Source organism: Heterocephalus glaber, unplaced genomic scaffold (genome assembly GCF_053883595.1).
Source record: "Heterocephalus glaber isolate CG9 unplaced genomic scaffold, H.glaber_assembly_v1.0 deba00001600, whole genome shotgun sequence".
NCBI classification, from domain to species: domain Eukaryota; kingdom Metazoa; phylum Chordata; class Mammalia; order Rodentia; family Bathyergidae; genus Heterocephalus; species Heterocephalus glaber.
Genome location: NW_028258372.1, coordinates 19,986,385 through 20,011,944, shown reverse-complemented (window position 1 = coordinate 20,011,944; position 25,560 = coordinate 19,986,385). Strand labels below are relative to the sequence as shown.

General features: G+C 38.0%; 2 protein-coding genes across 2 annotated transcripts in view; one reads left to right on the top strand and one right to left on the bottom strand.

Moving 5' to 3' along the window:
• Nucleotides 1-6,157: 6,157 nt before the first annotated feature.
• Rnasel (ribonuclease L) overlaps nt 6,158-25,560 on the top strand; it is a 46,301-nt gene continuing 26,898 nt past the window's right edge. Inside the window, exons 1-2 of the mRNA XM_004862830.3 lie at nt 6,158-6,278; nt 7,945-9,581. Coding sequence (XP_004862887.2) covers nt 8,102-9,581 — 1,480 coding nt within the window. The 5' untranslated portion in view covers nt 6,158-6,278; nt 7,945-8,101. The remainder of the gene's footprint in view (nt 6,279-7,944; nt 9,582-25,560) is intronic.
• LOC147823127 (rRNA-processing protein FCF1 homolog) lies at nt 23,975-24,806 on the bottom strand. The gene is made up of 2 exons (XM_087194415.1): nt 24,607-24,806; nt 23,975-24,535 (listed from the first exon to the last, which is right to left on the bottom strand). The coding sequence occupies exons 1-2, from the start codon at nt 24,675-24,677 to the stop codon at nt 24,004-24,006; spliced, it is 603 nt and encodes a 200-aa protein (XP_087050541.1). The 5' UTR covers nt 24,678-24,806; the 3' UTR covers nt 23,975-24,003.

Sequence of the window (25,560 nt, the reverse complement as noted above, 5' to 3'; positions counted from 1 at the left end):
AAGAACTCCACCAAAAGTCTTCTACACTTAATAACCAAATTCAGTAAAGTAGCTGGATACAAGGTCAGCACACAATAATCAATAGCTTTCCTCTACACAAACAACAGACTCACTGAGAGAGTAATAGGGCAAATAATTCCTTTCACAATAGCATCCAAAAAACTGAAATACCTAGGAATCAACCAAACAAAAGAAATCAAAGACCTGTGCTTTCAAAACTAAGCACTCTGAAAAGAGAGACTGAAGAGGATATCAGAAAATGGAAAGACATCCCTTGCTCCTGGGTAAGAAGGATCAATATAGTGAAAATGGCCATACTTCCAAAATTGCTATATAGATTCAGTGCAATTCCAATTGAAATCCCAGCAGCATATTTCATAGACCTGGAGAAAATAATCCAAAAATTCATTTGGAAGAAGAAGAAACCTAGAATAGTAAAAGCAATACTAGGCAATAAAGACCAGTGGAACAGTTTAGAAGATACAGAAACAACTCCAGACACAGTCAGCCACCTCATCTTTGAAAAAGGAACCAAACATCCTCACAGGAGGAAAGACAGCCTCTTTAATAAATGCTGCTGGAAAAACTGGGTTTCAACTTGCCAAAGATTAAAACTATACCTATATTTCTCACCATGCACTAAAGTAAAAAAAATGGATTAAAGATCTATACATTAAAATAGAAACATTGAGCTGACTGGAACAGAGGTTAGGTAGAACTTTTGAAGATATTGGTATAGAAAATATTTTATCAACAAAACCTCAGTTGCCCATGAACTAGCACAAACAATCAACAAGTGGGATTTCTTCTTATTAAAAAGCTTCTGCACAGCAAGAGAAACCACCAACAATGTGGGAAAAAATTTTCATCTGCTGTTCCTCAGACAAAGGTCTACTATCTAGAATCTATAAAGAATTTTAAAAAATCAGACCTCCCAAATTTAAAGACTCAATCCAAAAATGGGCATCTGAAATGAACAGACATTTCTCAGACAAAGAAGTAGAAATAGCAAATAAACATATGAAGAAATGTTCAGTATCACTGGTCATTCGAGAGATGCAAATGAAAACAATGCTGAGATTCCACCTCACCCCGGAAAGAATGGCTGCTATCATGAAATCAATGAATAACAAATGCTGGTGAGGCAGTGGGGAAAGAGGAACCCTGCTCCACTGCTGGTGGGAGTGTAGACTGGTGCAACCACTGTGGAAATCAGGATGGAGATTCCTCAAAGAACTAGGACTGGAAGTCCCATTTGACCCAGCTATTCCCCTGCTGGGTCTCTTCCCCAAAGAATTAAAAGAATCATACCACAGTGATATATGTGCACTCATGTTCAGAGCGGCACAATTTGTGATAGCTAAAACTTGAAAACAACCCAACTTCCCATTAATTGGAGACTAGATAAAGAAAATGTGTTTTTTTTTTTAAAAAATGGAGTATTACTCAGCCATAAAAAATGAGAAACTTGAGACATTTATAGCTAAATGGATGCACATTGAGGCTATACTCAAGTGAAATAAATAGGACACACATGTGTAAATACTGAATAGTTTCTCTGGTGTGAGAAACTGAAAGTGTAAATAAGGACTAAAAGGTGTAATAGATAATATGAAATTGGAAGAAAAGGGGCAAAGGGGAAGGGGCAGTGGGAGGGGTAGGGGAAAGAAAGAAGGGAATGGAATTAATATAAAAAAAGAAAAAATGGAAACAAAGTCTTTGTAGATAGGGAGGAATGGAGGGGGTGAAGGGAGGGCAGGGGAATGGGGAAAAAATAAGAACCAAGAGAGATTATGTAAAGGTGCAAATTTCCAATGATGTATGTCCTTATATTATATACCTAAAATGTACCAATAAATTAATTTTTTAAAAAAGGAATTGTTGTGCCCAGATTTCGAGGTCCCCAAAGACCACCAAGGAGCCGATTCCGATGTAAACACACGAGGGTTGTTTATTCAAGCTCGAGCAGGGACTCCCAACCGTCACCGCCGCAGCTGGTCAAGAGTGAGAGTCCTGACTCCAAATCAGCAGGGGTTTTTATAGTAGTTACAGCAAGGTTCTAGATTGGCAATTAAGCCTGATTGGTTGTGCCTTGCGTACCCAAGCTGCAAACAGTTACACCTGGGACATTGGGGTAGCTGTTGCCAGGGGATGGCTGAACACTTATCACAAGCAGGTGGGCAAAGTACATCTTGTGGTTTTAGGTCTCACAGAATCAGTCAGAATTACTTCCATGTGGTTCAGTCTGGGGACATTTAAAACTCTCCTCTGGGAAAGAAGTGTCAGGCAGGGAAATTATATTTAATTTTCCAAAATGAACCATCCAGACCAGTTGGATTTTTATTCCAGTGGAACTTATTCCCATGTATATAAAACCAATATGTGCTTTGGAACTATGGCCGAACTCTAAATATGTGAAGAGAGAAAACAAACGAATAAAAATGAGAAAAATGCCTGGGAAGCTGGCAGCTAACAGTGAGCTGCATGTAGTGCTTCCACTGAACATAAACAACAATTAGATGAGGTCACCCCATGACCATATGGAACGAGACAAAACTGAGTCACCTCTTAATGAGGACTAAATACAAGATGGTCAAGATGCTATGCCACCACAAAAACAGCTGGATGTCCTCCTTCTGCTAAAGTGAGTGGCTACAGCTTCTGCATCAGTGACAACTCCAGCTCCACTTGGTTCTTTCTGATTCCTAGATAATAACAACCAGGGCACCAATCATCAAATTGCTCCTGGTTCCTGGTGGTGCTCAGTTGTAAACAAATCCCCATTTCCTTGAGGCCCAAATCACCTGACACAGCTTAAATTCTGTACAAGTCTGTGATGAGCCTGTGATTTCCTCTTCCTGAGATGCTCTGCAGATCCTGGGGTGAATTCTTTCTGGTGGCAGCTGATTATTACACCTGGTTGTGTCTCACTATAGGTGTGCTCCTTTTCATGGGGCTTCAACATGTGTCCCCATGCTCCAGAAGTATTGGCCAAATCTCCTGCTCAGGACAAAGTAACAGCCACTGTTACCACTAGCTGCTGTCCTAGACTAGGAGCACTCCAGGCTCTCAGTTGGATTACTGCATTAGCCTCTAGGAAAGGAGTATCTTTAAACAAATTCCACTCAGCAGGGCTTCACAGAGCCAATGATTTGTGAGTTGAGCAGCCCTCTAAACCAGAACAGCTTTAGACAATTCCAGCCTGCGACCTGGTCAGGCAGCAGTTACAGAGAGGTGCAGAGACATCTTGCTTGGTACAGCTCGGCCTCTTCCTTATTTAAACATGATCTCGACTGCTGGCCACCTGCCACTGACTGAAGCCTGGCTGCTGACTGACTAAGCTTTAGCTATCTTTTACAAAAGAACAGTTTCAGTTAGGCTTTCTGTTAGTTTATACAGATAGTACACTTTCAAGTGAGGCTTTCATTTAGTTTATACATACTAAGTTAGGTTGTACTTTATTATGTAAGGACTCAAGTATGGAGGAATCCTTAGCCCAAGTTTACTATAACACCTCCTAACTGACTTTCTGCTTTTTACCTTTGCCCCTAGTCTCCAGCGCTGAAAATGATTTTCTAAAAATATAATTCAGACTATGTTATCCCTCTTTTGGATCTTTCCAATGGCTGTCATCTTGCTCAGTGTTGAAGCTGAAGTGCTTATGTGGTCCTGAGAGCCGTTACCTCCATGTATCATTTCCCCTCACTCACTCTGTGCCAGCCTCACTTGGCCTACGTGCTGCTCATTGATCATGCCAAGCATGATCCTACCTCAGGGCTTTTTCACTTTCTGTTTTTCTCTGATTTCCATGCTCTTGCCCCAGAACTTTTTTATTCATTAAGTTTATTGGTACATTTTAGATATACAATGGCATTCATCATTGGAATCTTGTACCTTTACATGATATATCTTGGTTCTTATTTTTTTCCCATTCTCCTGCTCTCCCTTCAACCCCTCCACCTCTCCCTATTTACAAAGACTTTGTTTCCATTTTTTTCCTTTTCTCAAATTTATTCCTTTCCCTTCTTTCCTTTCCCCTACCCCTTCCACTTCCCCTTCTCCTTTAGATCGTTTCTTCCTATTTCACATTATCTATTATACATTTTGATCTTTATTTACACTTTCAGTTTCTCACACCAGAGAAACTATTTGGTATTTACACATGTGTGTCCTATTTATTTCACTTAAGAGTATGGCCTCAATGTGCATCCATTTAGCTATAAATGTCTCTAGTTTCTCACTCTTCATGGCTGAGTAGTACTCCATTTTATAAAAAACCCCACATTTTATTGATCTAGTCTCCAGTTGATGGGCACTTGGGCTGTTTCCAAGCTTTAGCTGTTACAAACTGTGCCACAATAAACATGAGTGTGCCTATATCTCTGTGGTATGATTTTTTTGGAAAGATACCCAGCAGAGGAATAGCTGGGCCAAATGGGACCTCTAGCCCTAGTTCTTTGAGGTATTTCCATACTGATTTCCACAGTGGTTGCACCAGTCTGCATTCACACCAACAATGGAGAAGGGTTCCTTTCTCCCGACAGCCCCACCCGCATTTGTTCTTGGTTGATTTCTTGATGGCAGCCATTCTTTGTGGGGTGAGGTGGAATCTCAGTGTTGTTTTCATTTGCATCTCTGGAATGACCAGTGATGTCGAACTTTTTTCATATGTTTATTTGCTGCTTTTACTTCGTTGTCTGAGAAATGTCTGTTCATTTCAGATGCCCATTTTTGAATTGGGTTTTAAATTTGGGGGAGGTTTGGTTTTTTTTTTTGAGTTCTTTATATATTCTAGATAGTCCTTTGTCTGAGAAATGGCTGGTAAAATTTTTTCCCACATTGTAGGTTATCTCTTAGCCTTGTTGGTGGTTTCTTTCTCTTTTTTTTTGGTACCAGGGATTGAACTCAGGACCTTGTGCTTACAAGGCAGGTTTGATGCCACTGAGCTAAATCCCCAGCCCAACAGAAGCTTTTTAATAAGATGAGATTCCAGTTGTTGATTCTTTGTGCTAGTCCCTGTGCTACTCAGGTTTTTTTCATAAAGTCTTTTCCTATTCCATTGTCTTCAAGAGTTCTACCTAACCTATCTTCCACCAAGTTTAGTGTTTCTGTTTTAATATTTAGATCTCTGATCCAATTCGATTTTAGTTTAGTGCATGGTGAAAGATATGGGTCTAGTTTCAATCTTTGGTAGGTTGAAATCCAGTTTTTCCAATACCATTTATTAAAGATTGCCCCAGAAATTTGCTCAGCATGCTTTTGTGTCTTCCTAGAAATTTTGCTCAAGTGTCATCTGTAGAATGAGTCCCTCCCTACCTATCCTTTGTTGGAAAATTACAGTTCTTATCCTGTGCTTTCAATCCCTCTTATTCTACTTATTCCCTGTAGATTTTTTAACCATAAAACATACTATGATTTATTTTTGTTCATTATCTGGCTTCCTTGAGAATGTGTTGTTCAGTGATGTAGCTCAAATCCCAAGAACAGAGCAAGTTACTTTATCACTTTCGATCTCAGTTTCAACTGTAAAAATTGGATAAAAATAGTGACTACCTCGAAAAATTTTAGATCATGTGAGTTATTATGTATAAGGTAGTCAGAACAGTTCTGGGAGCACACTAAAGAGCTATGTAAATGTCTGCTATTATTAACATCATCACTGCCATTATCATTCTTACTGCTATTATTTGATCTCACAGCAAAGCAGCATGTACAAAGGCATAGATGCAGAAAGCAATATGTTGGGGAAACTGGATGGTAGCAGTCAGGATGCCCACAGGAGTAGGGACAGTCAGAGATTATATCTACAAGCTCCATGAAGAACTCCATGAGTCTGTATGTAAATTAGTCTTGGGCAAATCACCTTAGCCCAAGTGTTCACAATAGCCCCTAACAAGACAGCACTTGATAAATATGAATTGAGTGCATAATGGGTTAAGTGTTTGTTCTCTACTCTTTTAACCCAAGGAGGCATTTTCAACAACATGGAAAAGATACAAGTATGTTGGATGGAGCTGGATACTGCAAGCTGAGAAGTGGAGAAGCTAAAGCATGTATGGCATCACCTTCCTCCTCAAGGTAGGAAAGCACTTTTCTCAGGCCTGCTGCCTGAGTGTGGCTGTGTGCCAGCTCATGCTGTGCTCTTTCTTCTCCATTCCTTTTTCAGCCCCGCCCTGCTGGTTCAGAGACACACCAGGAGGAAGTGTTGACCCTGCTGAACTGTGTCCGAGCTTAGTTGCTGCCAAAGGAATGACTGAGGAAGAGGTTGTGTCCTGAAGGTAAGCTGGGCAGAAGGAAAAGATCTGGGGAGAAGGAAAAGAGCTAGCTGGGCAAGCTTGAGAAATCCTTCTTGAAAGAGCCCCCGGGGATCTGGGACTGGACATGAGAGGGACTGGAGGACACAGATTGAGGAGAGAAGGCTCAAAACCTCCTGGCTGTCCTACAGGAGCCTAATGGTTCTGAGCCCTCTCTTCCAAATTTCTGCAGAAAGCCACACATTGTTTATTTAAGTCCACTGTTTCTCAGGTCCTCCGGACTGCTGAAGAAAATGAAAATGAAAGCAGGGCTCGTTTGCTTTCAAGGCTTAATTCTCTGTCCTGTGGTGTACTCCACAGGCAACGCTTGGCTTTCTTTCCTTCTCTGCTCCTTCATTGACACTGGTAGCCTCATGCCTGTTTGTAATCAGGACCATCTATGCAAATGCTGTGTTCACATTTCACTGACTGGTGATCATGCTCATGTTGTACAGTTGATTAGTCCTCAGAAAGTGTGGCTTTGTGAATTTGCAGCAAATGTAGTTATGTAGTGATTATGTAACAATAGCATGGGACTATCCAGTGATTGAATTGGGTCTCAAGTGCTTCAATTTCATTGAGGGCAGTTGTTGGACCAAATGGATGCCTAGCTTCCCTGTTTCTGTACTATTTAATTGCACATGGTTGGGAAGAATAGAATTCCTTAAAAGTGATTTTTTCATAGAGTGACATAATTAGTTCTATCATTCCTTAAGTACTAAATACTTGCTATACACTATACTTTAATGCACTCTGCACACATGACTATATTTGTTATTGTCTCATTTGAGGAAACAGAAAATTGAGACTCCACAAATCTAAAATTACACAATAAGGAAGTAACAGTTAAGAAAAGTTATATAACCAGGGGCTCAGACTCAGTTTATTCAGGTCAGAACCCAAACTCTTGCCACTCCTACTTTAAATAGAAACACATAGTGATACAAAAGGGACATACACATAGCCAGGGAACTCTGTGACCAACCTCTCTGAAGTAGTAAGACATACCATTGGACAAAAACCATGAAATACGTTTTTGTCTATAGAGTTTTTTTAAAAGAATCTATTTATTGCTGATAAGAATGTATTTATGTAACATTGGAAAAAGTGGTTAATACAGTATAGGCTGAGAATCCGAAACATAGTCATAACTTTGACCAATCAAAGGTTATGAGTATAAGAAATTTATCATAAGAAAATAAACTAAAAATGAACATCATTGAGAATTGTTTAGAAATTTTTAATATCAAAAATCTTTTTAAAAACTTGTTTAAAAAAATCACCCAGTAATAAAGAAATTAAGCAACAATATGATGGTATATTATAGAATCCTTAAAAAGTTTAAAAGACTTTGTAATAATACTGTATAGGGAATTATTTATAGTATGGCACTGAATGAAAGGAAGTGGAATACATAGTTGGGATACATAGCAAGATACCAGCTATTTAAAGATCTATGGCTATTTCTGGGGAGAGGGACTATCGGGTAATATTTTAAAATTTTTAATTTGCATATATTATAATATCTACAATTTAAAAGCTCTGTAATGAGTAAGTAAATGTATTTGGAAAAGGTTACTAGTAAAAGTAAATTCTGTAATTCAAATGTTTTCTTACTATTCTGAAATTATCCAATCTCTCTTACTTCCAGGGGAAATCTCAGAAGACTAAAAACCCTGTTCTGCCTCATACAGCTGGTTGTAGTTAGGTAACCACAATTTATACTCCAAAACTCTAGTCAAGTCCCAAGGAGATAAGTTGCATTTTCTCAAGGAAAAGGCAAAACATAGCCAGTGGCATTTACCATCATGGAGACAAAGGGTCCTAACAATCCCCAGGAGGGACCCATGCCCTCCAACTTTAGAAGGGCTACAATGGAAAACGGTCATTCATTAATTAATGCTGTTAAGAATAAAGATGTCAATCAGATAGAGCAATTGCTGAAAATAGGGGCCAGTGTCAATTTCCAGGAAGAGGAAGGGGGCTGGACACCTTTGCATAATGCAGTACAAGGTGGTAGTAAGGACATTGTAGAACTTCTGCTTGATCATGGTGCTGACCCTCATCAGAGGAAGAAGAATGGGGCCACCTCCTTCATCATAGCTGGGATTGAGGGAAATGTGGAGCTGCTCAGACTTTTCCTTTCCAAGGGAGCGGATGTCAATGAGTATGATTCTAATGGCTTCACAGCTTTCATGGAAGCTGCTGAGCAAGGTAATGCTGAAGCTTTAAAATTTCTTTATGAGAGTGGAGCAAATGTGAATTTGCATCGAGAGACAAAGGCTGATCAAAAGGTACTTGGGAAAGGAGGGGGCACAGCTCTCATGGATGCTGCTAAAAAGGGCCACATCGATGTCTTGAGAATTCTCCTGGAAAAGATGAGGGCAGAAGTCAATGCCTGTGACAACATGGGCAGAAGTGCCTTGATCCATGGTATTCAGAGCTCTCCTGATGAGAAGGTGGAGGATATTACCCGCCTTCTGCTGGACCACGGGGCTGATATTTGCATGAGAGGAGAAAGAGAGAAGACACCCCTGATCTTGGCAGTGGAAAAGAAGCATGTTGGTTTGGTGCAGATGCTCCTGGAACAAAAGCATATAGATATTGATGCAAAAGATGACAAAGGCAGAACAGCACTGCTGGTTGCTGTTCAGCTCAATCTGAAGGTGATTGTCGAGTTGCTGTGTAAGAAGGGAGCCAACACAGATTGCGGAGATCTTGTCTGGATAGCAAAGCGTAAACATTATAACAATGACCTTGCAAAACTTCTTTGCTCTTATGGAGCCCAAGACTATTTCCAACCCCCTACTAAAGATTGGAAGCCTCTGAGTTCTCGTTGGGGGAAAGACCTGAAAAAACTCTATAGAATGTACCATCGTAAAACTGGCAAACTCAAGATCTTTAAGGGTGAAGACTACAAAATTGCCAAAACTTCTAAAGGAGACATCTACCTGGGGCTCTATGAGGAGCGAGAAGTGGCAGTGAAGGTATTCCGTGAGGGGAGTGAACATGCAGTAAGGGAAATGGACTGCCTGCAACACATTCAAGGGCACAGTAACTTGCTGACATTCTATGGGAGTGAGAGTGAGGGGGCCTGGTTGTATGTGTGTGTGGCCCTCTGTGAAGAGTCTCTGGAGGAGCTCTTGGATAAGCGCAGAGGAGACGCCATGGAGGATGAGGAAGATACATTTGCCCGAAATGTCCTAGCATCTATATTTAAGGCTGTTCAAGAACTACACTTGCATGAATATATTCATCAGGATTTGCAGCCAGGAAACATTTTAATAGGTGAGTTCCTTAGTCTTTTTTTGTGTTGCTATGGTAGAATGCCACAGATGAGGCAATCTAGTTAACAAAACAAAACAAAACAGATTTCTTTCTTACTATTCTGGAAGCTGGAAAATCCAAGATCAAGGTACTGGTATCTGGCAAGGACCTTCTTGCTGTGACATGCCATGGCAGAAGGCAGAAAGACATGAGGGCACAAAAGAGCAAGAGGCAGCCAAATTTGCCTTTATAACAAACCCACTCTCAGGATAATGAACCCACTCCTTTGACAATGGTATTTTCCCATTCATTAAGGCAGATTCCTCCTGAATGAATCTGCCATTAAAAGTCCTGCCTCTAAACAACAGCCATAAACTGTGAAATTCCCTAGAAGATAACATAGGAGAAAATGTAGAGGACCTTGGGTTTGATGATGACTTTTTAGATGTAATACCAAAGGCACAATCTATTAAAAAAATGATAAATAATAATAATTGGCTTCATTAAAAATTTCTGCTCTGCAAAAGACAAGGCCAAGGGAGTGAAAAGGCAATGCACAGTGTGGGAAAAGAATATTTGCAAAAGACATATCAGATAAAGGATTGTTACCTCGAATATGCAAAGAACCCTTAAAACTCAGTAATAAGAAAATAGAAGAATCTGATTTTAAAATGGACAAAAGACACCAAGGGACTGAGGTGCAGGTTCATGGGTAGCAGGGTGGAGGAAGATTTCTTGACTGTCTGGGATTTGATTGCAGAAATTAAGTCTAAATGTTTCAAAATTTTAGAGCCCATTAACAATATCTGTTGAATCTAATAGTAAAAAATTGAAATTTAAAAAAACCCACAAATTTCATATTAGCAGAGCAGTGGAGTGTTCCATTTAGGCACTTTCAGATTTAAGTGGCAGGCCATTTAACACAAACTGGCTTAAACTATGAAAGAAAATTATTAGTTTGAATAACTGGAGACCAGCCCTGATTGGAGACCACTTTGTGACTTCATCCCTTAATTCTTCATTCCTTTCAGCCTCAGAAATTCCTATCTGAAATTCTCTCTCTCCCTCCCCCTTCTACTTTCCTTCCCAAAATCTGTTTAGCTTTTCAGTCTGAATATTTCTTCCTTAAGGTGACCTTTCCCCCCTCAACTAATCATGTAGCTTTCTTATAACACACTTACACAGCATTTTTTCCTTTAAGTTTATTGATACATTTTAGATATAAAATACAATTACATTTATCATTGGGATCTTGTAGCTTTACATGATATATCTTGGTTCTTATTTTTTTCCCTTCCCCTGCTCTCCTTTCACCCCCTCCACCCTTCCCTATTTGCAAAGATTTTGTATCCATTTTTTTCCTTTTCTCATATTTTTTCTTTTCCCTTCTTTCCTTTCCCCTACCCTTCCCACTTCTCCTACTCCTTTAGACCTTTTCTTCCTATTACACAATATCAATTATACATTTTTAAAATTACAGTATCAAAATTTAGAGGATATTACCACAGATTTTACAGAATTTAAAAGGATATAGAAAGCATATTACAACAATCTTTTTGAAATAAATTTGACAACTTCTTCCCCCCCCATTAAGTTTATTGGTACATTTTTGGTATAAAATACAGTTACATTCATCATTGGGATCTTGTACCATTACATGAGTCTCTTGGTTCTTATTTTTTTTCGCCTTCCCTTGCCCTCCCTTCACCCCCTCCACCCTTCCCTATTTGCAAAGACCTTGTTTCCATTTTTTTTCCTCTTCTCATATTTTTTCCTTTCCCTTTTTTCCCTTCCCCTACCCCTCATAATTCCCCTGCTCCTTTAGACCTTTTCTTCCTGTTACACAATATCAGTTATACATTTTTTAAATTACAATATTAAGACCTAGGAAACATTACCACAGATTTTACAGAATTTAAAGGGATATGGAAAGCATATTTCAAAAATCTTTTTTGAAATAAATTTGACAACTTCTAAGAAGTACCTTGGAAGACAAATTAATGAAACTAACTCTGGAGGAAATATAAAATTTGAATAGCAACTATTAAAGAAAGTATATTCCTAGCTTGAAAACCTACCTATATGACAACAACATTTTAACTGATAAATTATATCAAACAATTAAAGCAAAAAAATGAAGGAATACTTCTCCCCACATTTTAGGAAATTAACATTGTGCTAATCCTAAAACTGGATAAAGATAATAGAAGAAAAAAGTATGAACATAGATAGAAATTTGTTTAACAAAACAAACTATTAGAAGTCAGATCTGGCAGTATGTAGAAAGTGGTTTTATTATAGGGATGGCAGTGTTGGTTCAGCATTGGAAGATCCACCCCCAAAAGTCATCATTTTAACAGAGGAAAGGAAAAAGCCATATGATCCTGTCACTACTTGGAGAAAAAGTATTGGACTAAATTCCACAGCTCTTCATGGTAAAAGCTATCAGGAGACTAGAAGTAGAACAGAACCTTCTCAACAGATTAAAGACATGTACTCCAAACTTCCAGTGAAAACACCTTATCTGAATTGAAAAGATACAATGCTTTCTCCTTAAAGTGGGGAATAAGGGCAGATATGCTTACTCTTCACCTGTCCATTAACCTTTGAAACCTAGGCCCAATAAACCTGGCAATAAAATGACACAATTAGGATAGGATTGGCAAGGTAGAAGTAAAATCTTTATATGTAGATGAAATGATCATCTACAGAGAAAATGCTAAGAAATCTCTAGGAGCCCCTAGAACTTGTATTTGAATTTAGCAGGATTAGAAAACACAAGGTATATATAAAAATTCAGGTCTATGCATGCTTGCTATAAATGAAGAATTGGATATTGAAATTTAAAAGTTATGTAGGAGTACAAAGGACCTAGAAAAGTAAAAAGAAAAAGAAAAAAAAAGTGTTGTAAGACGTTTAGTCCATAATTATAAGACTTCTACAAAAGCTACAGTAATCAAGGCAGTGTTGGTGTAAGGAAAGACATATAGATCATTGGAATAAAAGAGAGAATCTAGAAATAGAACCACACATATATGGTCCACTGAGTTTTGAAAGATTATTTAACATTAACATTTTATAGAATATAAACTCAATTCGAGAGTAGAGAAAAAGATAGTGTTTTCAGCAAATGGCACTAGAACGCCTGGTATCCATATATAAAAAATTAACCTCAACCCTTTATTTCCATACATAAAAATAACTTGAAAGGATCTATGAACCTAAATATGAAAGCCTAAAGTATAAAACTTCAAGAAGAAATTATAGCGGAAAATGTTTATGAATTTAGGGTAGGCAAGAACTTCCTAGATACAGAAAACCTGATTTATAAAAGAAAAAAATTGATAAATGAGGTTCCATCAAAATTTAGAACTTTAAATGACATCATTAAAATGAAAAGTAGTCCTTAAACAGGCCATATTTACAGTGCATAAAACCTATGACCAGAATATATAAAGAACTCTTACAGCTCATTAATAGACAACCCAATTAAAAAATAGACACAAGAAGATGATAGCCAGTACAGCACAAGGAAAGGTGTGCAACACTCGAATCAGAAAAATACTAATCAATACAATAACAAGATCATATTATACACTCATTAGGGAGATGAAATTAAAAGTTTTAAAAGAACAGATGTCAGCTTGGGTGTGAACTGGTTAAAACTTTCAAGTACTGCTAATATGAATATAAGATGAAAAAACCATTTTGGAAAACAATATAGAAATTACTTGTATTACTGTTAAGAACCAACAATTGTGTTCTTAAGTTTTTACTTAAGAGGAATGAAAACACATGTTCACAATAGATTTATACATACAAGTTGACTATCCATTATCTAAAATTCTTGGGATCAGAAGTCTTTCAGATTTTAGTTTGAAATCCATTTGATCTGCAAAGAGGAAAGCTACTCCTGCTTTTTTTCAGGTTTCTGTCACATGGAGTATTGTTTTCCACCCTTTAACTTTCAGCCTATGAGTTTCTTTTTGAATTAAATGTGTTTCTTGTATGCAACATATTGTTGGATCTTGCTTCTTGACCCATTCTGACGGTCTATTTCTTTTGAATGGTGAATTGAGACCATTAACATTGATGGTTATAACAGGTACGTATTGACTTATCATTGTCATGACTGTCTTTTTGTTGGACATTCCCCCTTTGCATTTAATTTCTTGTCATGCCTGGTGGATTCATTCTTCCTGGGGTTGTGATCCTCATTGTCTTTTCCTAGGATAATGTCTAAAATTTTTTGCAGTGCTGGTTTGGTATTCTTGAAGTTTCTAAGGTGCTGTTTGTCATGAAAGTATCTTATTTCTCCATCAATTTTGAAAGATAGTTTTGCAGGGTACATCAGTCTGGGTTGGAGGTTGTTTTCCTTTAGGGCTTGAAGTACATCATTCCAAACTCTTCTTGCCTTGAGGGTTTGCATTGAGAAGTCTGCTGTGATTCGGATGGGCTTTCCTTTGTATGTGATTTGTTTCTTTTCTCTTTAACTGCTTGTAGAATTTTGTTCTTCTGTTAGGTTTCTTAAATCCTAATTATTATATGCCTATGTGTAGATTTTTGTTTTGATCAAGGCTAGTTGGAGTCCTATATGCCTCACTTATCTGTATGTCAAGTTCTTTGCCCCTGCTTGGGAAGTTTTCTGCCATTACTTCTGTGAACAGTCTTTTTACATCATCTGTACTCTCTCCTGTTTCTTCATCGACTATGATCAGTCCTATGTTATTCTTCTTTGCATTGTCTAGCAGCTACTGGATTGATTTCTCATGGTTCCTTACAATATTAAAGAAATTTTTCTTTTCCTTGTCACTAATTGCAATCTTATCTTCTATATCTGAAGTTTTGTCCTCACATTGGCTCATTCTGCTGCGTAAGCCTTCAGTGGAGTTTTTAATCTCCTGGAAATCTGGATATTATGGATTCCATTTGTTTCCTCTGTTGGGATTCCATCATGTTCCTCAGCTCCTCTATTTTTTTTATCTGTGTCTTCTCTAGACTTATTGATCATGTCTTGCACTATGGGCACAATCTCTGCTGTTATCTGAGAAATTATTTCTGATTTCATTTTTTCCAGATCCTCTTTTGTTGCCAGTTAAGGGAGTCCAGGTGGTTGAGTATCAGATTATTCCATCTCCTTTCCCTTTAGGGTTGCTGTAGCTGATCTGGAAGTCTGGTTTTGAGGCTTGTTTAGGTGTCTTCTCATTTCGATGGGGGGAGGGGTATGCAGGGGGTGCTGCTGGTGCCTGCGTGACTCATCTCCTCTGTGCTGGGAGTGGTGCTATGGTGGCCCAGAGCCTCCTCATGGGCACTGGGATTGGCTCACCTCCTCTGTGCTCAGAGCTTGCTATGGTGACCTGGAAGCCTCTTGGGTGCTGGGATTGCCTCACCTCCTCTGTGCTGGGAGTGGTGCTGTGGTGGCCCGGGAGACTCCTTACACAGTATTTTGTACTTTTTGTTAGCATTTCCAATGTTGCAATTATTTTCACATTGATTTGTGCAATTATTCATTCACTATTCTTTTATATTGTTTTACTCTTTTTATTGTTGAGCATATTAATTTTAATTTTTATTAGTACAAATCTACAGTATTGTTACATTCATTGTAGGGAGTTTGTACATGTACATAACACATCTTAATTTTTTTTATGTTCTTGTCCCCTTCTTCCATCTACCGATCTCCTTTCTATGTGCAAAAGATCTGTCTTTCTGTTTCCTATTATATTTTATTTTTGAGCTTAATTTTTTTGGCACAGGGATTTAAGTGGAGACCTTGCACTTGTGAGGCAGGTGCAGAACCACTGAGTTAAATCCCTGGCCTGAGCATTAATTTTTTTTCCATTAAGTTACTGATACATTTTAGGTATACAATACAGTTACATTCATCATTGGGATCTTATACCTTTACATGATGTATCTTGGTCCTTATATTTTCCCCCTTCCCCTGCCCTCCCTTCAATCCCTCCACCATTCCCTATTTACAAAGACTTTGTTTCAATTTTTTTTCTTTTCCCATATTTTTTCTTTTCGCTTATTTCCTTTCCCCTATCCATCCCACTTCCCCTACTCCTTTAGACCTTTTCTTCCAATTACACAATATGAATTATACATTTTGATTCTTATTTACACTTAGTTTTTCATACCAGAGAAACTATTCAGTATTTACACATGTGTGCCCTATTTATTTCACTTAAGGGTATGGCCTCAATGTGCATCCACTTAGCTATAAATATCTCTAGTTTCTCATTCTTTATGGCTGAGTAGTACTCCATTTTATAAAAACCCCACATTTTCTTTATCCAGTATCCAGATGATGGGCAACTGGGCTGTTTCCAAGCTTTAGCTATTACAAACTGTGCCACTATAAACATAGGTGCACATGTATCACTTTGTTGTGATTCTCTTAATTATTTTGGGTAGATACCCAGCAGAGGAATAGCTGGGTCAAATGGGACTTCTAATCCTAGTTGTTTGAGTTATCTCCATATTGATTTCCACAGTGGTTGCACCACTCTGCACTCCCACCAACAATGAAGAAGAGTTCTTTTCCCCCCACAACCCTGCCAGCATTTGTTGTTGGTTGATTTCCTGATAGCAGCCATTCTTTCTGGAGTGAGGTGGAATCTCAGTGTTGTTTTCATCTACATCTCTTGAATGACCAGTGATGTTGAACATTTTTTCATATATTTATTTGCTGCTTTTACTTCTTTGTCTGAGAAATGTCTGTTCATCTTGGATGCCTATTTTTGAATTGGGTCTTTGAATTTGTCTGAGGTATAGCTGCTAAAAATTTCTTCCCGCATTGTAGGTTGTCTCTTAGCTCTGTTGGTGCTTTCTCTTTCAGTGCAGAAGCTTTTTTTTGTGTGTACCGGGGATCTAACTTGGGTCCTTTTGCTTGTGAGGCAGGCACTGGAATCACTGAGCTAAATCCCCGGCCCCTGCAGAAGCTTTTTAATAAGATGAGATCCCAGTTGTTGATTCTTTGTGCTAGTTCCCATGCTACTGAGGTTTTGTTCATAAAGTCTTTTACTATGCCAATGTCTTCAAGAGTTCTACCTAACTTATCTTCCAGCAAGTTTAGTGTTTCTGACTTAATATTTATATCTTTCATCCACTTCGATCGTAGTTTAGTGTGCGGTGATAGGTATGGGTCTAGTTTTAATCTCTGACAGGTTGAAATCCAGTTTTTCCAACACCATTTATTAAATAGGCTATCTTTCCTCCAATGTGGGTGGTTGGCTCCTTTGTCAAAGATGAGGTGGCTGAGTATGTCTGGAGTTGTTTCTGCATCTTCTAATCTATTCCACTGATCCTTGGGTCTGTTTCTTTGCCAGTACCATGCTGTTTTTATCACAGTAGCTTTGTAGTATAGTTTCAAGTTGGGGATTGTGATACCCCCAGCCATATCTCTGTTGCCTAGAATTGCTTTTGCTATTCTAGGTTTCTTCTGCTTCCAAATGAATTTTTGGATTGTTTTCTCTAGTTCTGTGAAGTATATTGTTGGAATTTCAATTGGCATTGCATTAATTCTATATAGTAGTTTTGGAAGTATGGTCATTTTCACTATATTGATTCTTCCTACCCAGGAACAAGGGATGTCTTTCCATTTTCTTATATCCTCTTCAATCTCCTTTTTCAGAGTGCTGTAGTATTCAGTGTTGAGGTCTTTTGCTTCCTTTGTTAGATTGATTCCTAGATATTTCACTTTTTTAGATGCTATTGTAAAATGAATTATTTCCCAAATGTCTCTCTCAATGAGTCTGCTATTTGCATATAAGAATGGTATAGTTTTCTGAGTGTTGACCTAATATCCAGCTACTCTACTGAATCTGTCAATTATGTCTAGAAGACTTTTGACTGAGTCTTTTGGGTCTTCTATGTAAAGTATCATATCATCAGGAAATAATGACAGTTTAACTTCTTCCTTTCCTATCTTTATTCCTTTTATTTCTTTGTCTTTTCTAATTGCTGTGGCTAATGTTTCCAGAACAATATTAAACAGGAGTGGTGATAGTGGACATCCTTGTCTTGTTCCTGATTTTAGTGTGAAAGTTTTCAGTTTTTGACCATTTAGTATGATGTTGGCTGTTTGTTTTTTAATCATGTTGAGATAAAGACCTTCTATTCCAATTTTCTGTGGGGTTTTTATCATGAATGGGTGTTGGATTTTGTCAAATGCCTTTTCTGCATCTATTGAGATGATCATATGGTTTTTGTCCTTGACTCTGTTAATATAGTGTATTACATTTATTGATTTATGGATGTTGGACCATCCTTGCATCCCTGGGATAAATCCGACTTGGTCAGGGTGTATGATCTTCTTGATGACACTCTGTATTCTGTTTGCCAGTATCTTGTTGAGGATTTTTGCATCTATGTTCATTAGGGAGATTGGTCTGTAGTTCTCTTTTTGTGTTGGGTCTTTCCTTGGTTTTGGAATCAAAGTAACACTTGCTTCCAGGAATGAATTTGGAAGCCTTGCTTCCCTTTCAATTTCCTTGATGAGTTTATGTCATCTGCACTCTCTCCTCTTTCTTCATTGACTCCAATCAGTCTTATGTTATTCTTCTTTGCATTGTCTAGCAGCTGCTGGATTGATTTCTTGTGTTCCTTTACAATTTTAAAGCAATTTTTCTTTTCCTGGTCACTAATTGCAATCTTATCTTCTATATGTGAAATTCTATCCTCACATTGGTTCATTCTACTGCGCAGACTTTCCATGGAGTTTTCAATATCCTGGAAATATGTTTGCATCTGTTTTATGGATTCCTTTTGTTTCTTATGTTGGGATTCCATCATTTTCCTCAGATCTTCTATTTTTTTATCTGTGTCCTCTCTAGATTTATTAATCATGTCTTGCACTATGATCACAATCTTTGCTGTTATCTGAGTAATTATTTCTGATTTTATTTTTCCCAGATCCTCTTTTGTTGCCAGTTCAGAGAGTCCAGGTGGTTGAGTATCAGATTGTTCCATCTTGTTTCCCTTTGGGGTTGCTGTAGGTGATCCTGAAGTATTTTTTGAGGCTTGTTTACATGTCTTCTCATTTCCACGGGGTGGGGGGGTGCTTCTGGCACCTGCGCGGCTCACCTTCTGTGCCCTACGAGTGTGGGATGGCGGCAGGGGAGCTTCCTTCTGGGTGCTGGAACCAGCTCAGCTTCTCTGCCCTTCTCTGCTCTAGGAGCTTGGGATGGTGACAGGGGAGCTTCCTTCCAGGTGCTCGGACCGGCTCACCTTTTCTGCCCTAGGAGCTTGGAATGGTGGCAGGGGAGCTTCCTTCCTGGTGCTGGGACTGGCTCAGCTTCTCTGCCCTTCTCTGCCCTAGGAGCTTGGGATGGCAGCAAGGGAGCTTCCTTCCAGGTGCTGGCACCTCCCCTTGATGAATTTAAAGAGTAATGGCAATAGTTCTTCTTTAAATGTCTTGTAGAATTCAGCAGTGAAGCCATCAGAATCTGGACTTTTCTTTTTGTTCTTAATTGCATGGATTTGAGCCTTTTCTTTCCTTTTTTTGAGAAGGCTGGCTAGGGTTTGTCGATTTTTTTTATTCTTTCAAAAAACCAACTCTTTGATTTGTTGATTTTTTTTGTATCATTCTCTTAGTCTCCATTGCATTGATTTCTGCTCAGATCTTTATAATTTCCTCACTTGTATGAGCTTTGGGTTTGTCTTGCTCTTCTTTTTCTAGGACCTTAAGATTTACCATTAGGTTGTTTATTTTAGCTTGCTCTGTTTTCCTAGTGTGGACATTCACTGCTATGAATTTCCCTTACAGAATTGCTTTCCTAGTGTCCCATAAATTCCTGTATGTTGTACTAGCATTATCATTTACTTGTGAAAACTGTCTAATTTCTTCTTTAATTTCCTCTGTGACCCATTGGTTGTTCAGGAGAGTGTTATTCAATTTCCATGTTTTTTGTGAAGTACTTGTGGTTTCTTATGCTATTGATCTCCAGTTTAATTGCACTATGGTCTGATAATATATATGGGATAACTTCAATTCCTTTGCATGTACTTAAACATGTTCTATGAACTAGCATGTAGTCTATTTTGGAGAATGACCCATGTGCAGATTTATCCTAGTCACATTCATCATGACTCCTGTATGTTTGAACTTACTCTTACCATCTTACATTATTTTCTATTTCCCAATATTTATTCTTCCCTCCAAATCTTCTGCAATTTTTTCTTTAGTTAAAAACAAATCACACAATGTAATATAAACATCTCCACTGGTGCAGTTTAATACATTTTGAAAATTTTGCTTTTAAAACAACTGAGGTTCCAATTTCCATTTCTTCTGTTTTTGTTAGGAGATATCCATACTGTATTAATTATGTATATATTATATATAATAGTATAGTATCATTTATATATATATATATATATATATATATCACCAAGCAATCCTAAGTGATATATATATATGACCAGCAAGCCCAAATAGCCTTTTCCAATGTCTTGGCAAATATGATCTGTCAACTTTAAAGCTTGTATTACTTGAAAATTCTCCCACAGGAGAACAAACCTGGGATAGTCCTATATATAATTATATATTTTTGAGGTTTTGAATCTTAAAACAGAAATCACACTGTACCTGTTTACAATTTGCTTCTTCCTCTTAATGGGTCAGTTGTTTCTTTTTTTTTTTTTTTTTCAGTACCAGGGATTTATCTCAGGACCCTGTGCTTCTGAGGCAGGCACTGTGCCACTGAGCTAAATCCCCACCCCAGTTATTTCTATTTAATGTAGTTCAATCTCATTGATTGATTGCAATCAATTGCTTGATTGCTTGATTGCAATACTGGGGATTCAACTCAAGGCCTCATGTGTGCCAGTCAACTGCTCTGCCCTAGCCCTTAAAATCTTTTTTTGAACTTATGATACTCCTGCCTCAGCCTACTGAATGCCTAGGATTGCAGGTGTGCACAGTTACACCTGACTTCTACCTCATTTATTATCAGTGTTATTTTTTGTGGTAAAATACATATAGAATTTCCATCTTAACCACTTTAAAGCATACAGTTCAGCAACTTTAAGCACGGTCATTACTGTGCAATCAGTTTTCCAGAACTCTTATTATCTTGTAGAACTGAAACCCATGTCCTTATACTTTTCCACGTGTCCCTCCTTCCAGCTCCTGGCTACCATATTTCTACTTTGTTAATACTGTACATTTGATTACTCTAGATGCCTTTCTTTCTTTCTTTCTTTCTTTCTTTCTTTCTTTCTTTCTTTCCTTCTTTCAAGACTGGGTCTCACTATGCAGTTCAGGTTAGCCTTGGACTCACTATGTAGGCCCAGGCTGGCCTGTAACTCATGGTGATCCTCCTGCCTGATAACAGGCATGCGCCACTATGCCCGGACTCTAGATGTCTCTTGTAAGTGAAACCATACATTAATCTCTATGAGTTTGAGGCTAGCCTGGGCTACATAGTGAGTTCAAGACCAGCCCATACTATATAGTCAGACCCTGTCTCAAACAAACAAAAAAGTTTCAAAAAATTCAAAAATTTTTTTTTCTTTTTTTTCCATTACCAGAGATCGAACTCAGGGCCTTGGGCTTGCAAGACAGGCATGGTGCCACTGAGCTAAATTCCTACCCTCATTAATTTTTAATTGATTACATGTTGAAAATAAACTGGATTAAGATATATTAATTTCACCTATTTGTCTTTACTTTTTTGTTTGTTTTTTTTTGGTACCGGGGATTGAACTTGGGCCCTTGTGCTTGTGCAGCAGATGGTGAAACCACTGAGCTAAATCCCCAACCCTTTTCTCTTTACTTTTTAAACTGTTGTTACTAGAAAGAAAATTTTGGGGGTTTTTTTGTTTTGCTTTTGAGAAAGGGTCCCAGTATGTAGTTCAGGCTAGCCCTGAACTCACTATGTAGCTCAGGCTGTCCTTGAACTCATGGTGATCCTCCTGCCTCAGCCTTCTGAGTGCTGGTATTACAGGTGTGTGCCACCATCCCTGGCTGAAAATTTTAAATTAAATGTGGTTCTCTGAGATAGTGATGTGCTAAGACCCTGGTGCAAACTAGAAAAACTGAGAAGAATAAAGAAAGCATAGTCTCTGGCATCAAAGAGCTCACAACCTGGTTGGAGAAGATAAGAACTTAGGACAATAGTTACAATATAATGGCATTAAGCCCATTGACACACACACACACACACACACACACACACACACACACACACAGATTGTTGAGGAGGGCCAAAAAAGAGGTAAAGAGAGCTATTAGGTTAGTCTACTCACAAATATATCTTTAAGTTCCCGGTTTTGCTAGGTATGGTGGCACATGGGTCTCACCTCTTGGAAGACTGAGGCAGGGGGATCCTGAAATCAAGGCCAGCCTGGGCTACCTAGCAAGTTCCAGCTGGCATGGCCTATGTCGTGAGAGCTTGTCTCAAAAAACCAAAAAATTAAAATGAAAAAAAATTTTAAATTCCTGCCTTTGATTCTTTTGGATACCCAGAAGTATAATTGCTAGAGGATATAATAATCTCATTTTTGAGGAACTGCCATACTGTTTTATGTGGTATAGTACTTGTACCATTTTACACTCCTAACAGTGCACAAGAGTTCAAATTTGTACAAATCCTTGTCATCTTTTTATTGCAGCCATTCTACGGGGGTGAGATGTTATCTCATTGTGATCTCTCTCCCCCCACTCAGTCCTTCCCTCCTCTTTCTTGAGACAGGGTCTTGCTATGTAGCCCAGGATGTCCTCAAACTCTTGATCATCCTGCCTCAGCTTCCTTTAGCCTCCAGAAGAGAGTTGGACATTGTGATTTTGGTGTGCATTTTTCTAATAATTAGTGATGGTTACCATCTGTTCTTCTGCCTTTTGGCCATTTGATATTTTCTTTGAAGAAATGTCTGTTTAAGTCCTTTACAATCCTTTTTAAATGTACTTCATTCTTTTTAAGTGCTCACAACATGCCACAGTTAAGTCACTTTTGATGGACATTTAGGTTGTTTTTAGTTTTTCTCTATTATAAATAGCTGTGCAATAAATATTTTCATATAATACTTCTTTTAACATGTGAATTTTTATTTACACATATATGTCACATTGTCCATACTAAGATATTTTAAAGTAAATCACCTATATGATACGTATAAGTAACCAAAAAATAGAATTGGGGTCAGGATAGCAGTAATTTTTAATTTAATCAGTCCTGTCAAATGATTATGTCTGCTTGCACTTGTTGTCAACATGAGTACCTACGGAGAATGGAAGGGAAAAAATGGAAACAAAGCTTGTATAGATGGGGAGGGGAAGAAGGTTGAAAGGAGGTGAGGGGAATGGGAAAAGAAAAGAATTAAGATATATATGAACAGGAACAAATTCCCTATGATGAATGTGATCAATATGTATGACAAATATGTGTTAATGAAAAAATAAAGTTAATTTTTTTCTAAAAAAAACCTATGAGTAACCATTTCCCCACACCCTTGAATGCTGGAAGATCTTCTGATCAGTTGCTTCTCATTTAAAGGAGCAAAGTGACTTGCGCAGAAACCTGTAATTTTAATACATTCAAACTTATCAATCTTTTTATAGTATTTAGATTCTGCCTGTTATTTTAGAATTCTCAGGATCAAATCCAAGTCCTTTGATATGCCGTATAAGGCCCTCTCTCAGATGAGGGTATAAGCATTATCTCCTGATGAATTCTCCTATGTTTTACTCATAAAAATGTCCTGGCAGTCATCTGAACAGGTCAAATACAGTCACATCATGTGACCATATGTCTCCAGGCAAACAAAAACCCTGGAGTACTCATATTCCGCCCCCCCCCCCGTTTTTTTTTACAGTAATAGACCATCCATGTTTTTAGCTGGGTCCTCAGATTGGAGACTCTTTCCCAGCTTCTCTTGCAGCTACAACTTGTATCCAATGGGCTAAGAGTGAAAATGATTCACATATCCTTCTGGGTTGTTCCTATAAAGGGGAAGCCACATTCTCTTTGTTTTTGTTTTGTTTTGTTGAGACAGGGTCTCACTATGTAATCCAGGCTGTCCTTGAACTCACTCTGTAGCCCAGTCTGGCCTAGATCTTTTGGTGATCCTCCCAAGTGGTAGCATTACAGGTGGGCACCACCACACCTGACTTATTTTATGGTATTTATTCATTTATATGTGTTTCTCTTCTATATAAGTGTCTTGAGGACAGGAACATACCTTAATAAGTACCTAGCATAAACTTAATAAATATTTGTTGTGAACAACCATTGGAGCACCTGATTTATAAAATGATGCAACAAATTTTAAAGTAGACAAATTACCATTTTCAAAAAGCATCAAAAAGTGAATGTATTTAACCATATTTGGCTGACAATAGAGCAAATACGTGAATAATTCATGCTATAGCATGTTCAAAGAACTGAAAAGAGAAAGTTGGTCTGAGGAAGGCAAAGGAACTTTTGTCTTGTAAGAATTAGAACCGAGGGACTCTGTAATCATCTGATATCCACTCAATGTTGTATCTGTGATTAGAAATGTACATGATAGGAACTCTAGGGATCTTCCGGATTCTCCATTTAAGGTCCCGGTCAGCTGTGGCCAAAATAAAACACTTGTGCTGAGTTACTCTCTGCACTAAGCAGTCATCTGCATAGGTCCCTTTATGTGTGCAAGGTAATCGTTCAATTCGTGGATCCTTGGCAATCCTTAGAGCCACTCGATACTTCTGTTCCAATTTCTCAGTTTCATCCATTACACAATCAGCTATACAAGGGATACACTTGGCATACAGACAGTCCATCATTGGTTGTACTAAGTCCAATTTAGCTTTGATGGAAAAGTTGATAAGATTGGTATCAACCAGGATATGATAAGGTGGGCTCAGCTGTGTATTATATTGGAAGAATAAGCACGAAGGATGTTGGGGGACTTCTCTTTCCTTTAGAGGACTGGAATCTTTCTTTTCTTTCTTTTTAGGTTTTAATATATCTGTTTCTTTGCAAAAACTTTAACTATGTATCCCACCAGGCTCTTATTTGTAGGCAGCCTATGACTCCTATTGATTTCGGACACTGACAGTCTCTCATCTCTGAGACTAAGCATTCGCTTCATTGTCCCATACCTCCATGCTTTCTTTTGTTTCCCCATGTTCACAGCAAACTCCAATTTCTTCCAGAGTTGATTTACTATTCTTTTCTTCCCTTAAATTCTTTTATTGGTACATTTTAGGTATACAATACATTTACATTTCTCATTGGGAACTTTTACCTTTACATGATGTATCTTGGTTCTTATTTTTTCTCCATTCCCTGCCCTCCCTTCACCCCCTTCCACCCTTCCCTATTTACAAAAACTTTGTATCCATTTTTTCCATTTCTTATAATTTTTCCTTTCCTTTCTTTCCTTTACTTCTACCCCTCCCACTTCCCCTACCCCTTTGGACCTTTTCTTTCTATTTTGTATTAGCAATTATTCATTATAATCTTTGGTACATTAAATGACATTCATCATTGGAATTTGCACCTTTACATAATCTCTCTTGGTTCTTATTTTTCCCCTTTCCCCTGACCTCCCTTCAACCCCTTCATCCCTCCCTATTTATAAAGACGTTGTTACCATTTTTCCATTTTCTCATATTAATTCCTTTTCCTTCTTTCCTTTCCCCTACCCCTCCCACTTCCCATTTGTCCCTTTTCTTCCTATTTCACATTATCTATTATACTTTTATTTCTTATTTACACTTTCAGTTCCTCACACTAGAGAAACTACTCTGTATTTACACATGTGTGTCCTATTTATTTCACTTCAGAGTATCACCTTAATGTGCATCCATTTAGGTATAAATATCTTCAATTTCTCATTTGTTAAGGTGGAGTAGTACTCCATTATTATGGTGGAGTAGTAATCCATTATGGTGGAGTAGTACTACTCCATTTATTATGGTGGAGTAGTACTCCACATTTTCTTTATCCAGTCTCCAGTTGATGGGCATTTGGGCTGTTTCCAAGTTTTAGCTATTACAAACTGTGTT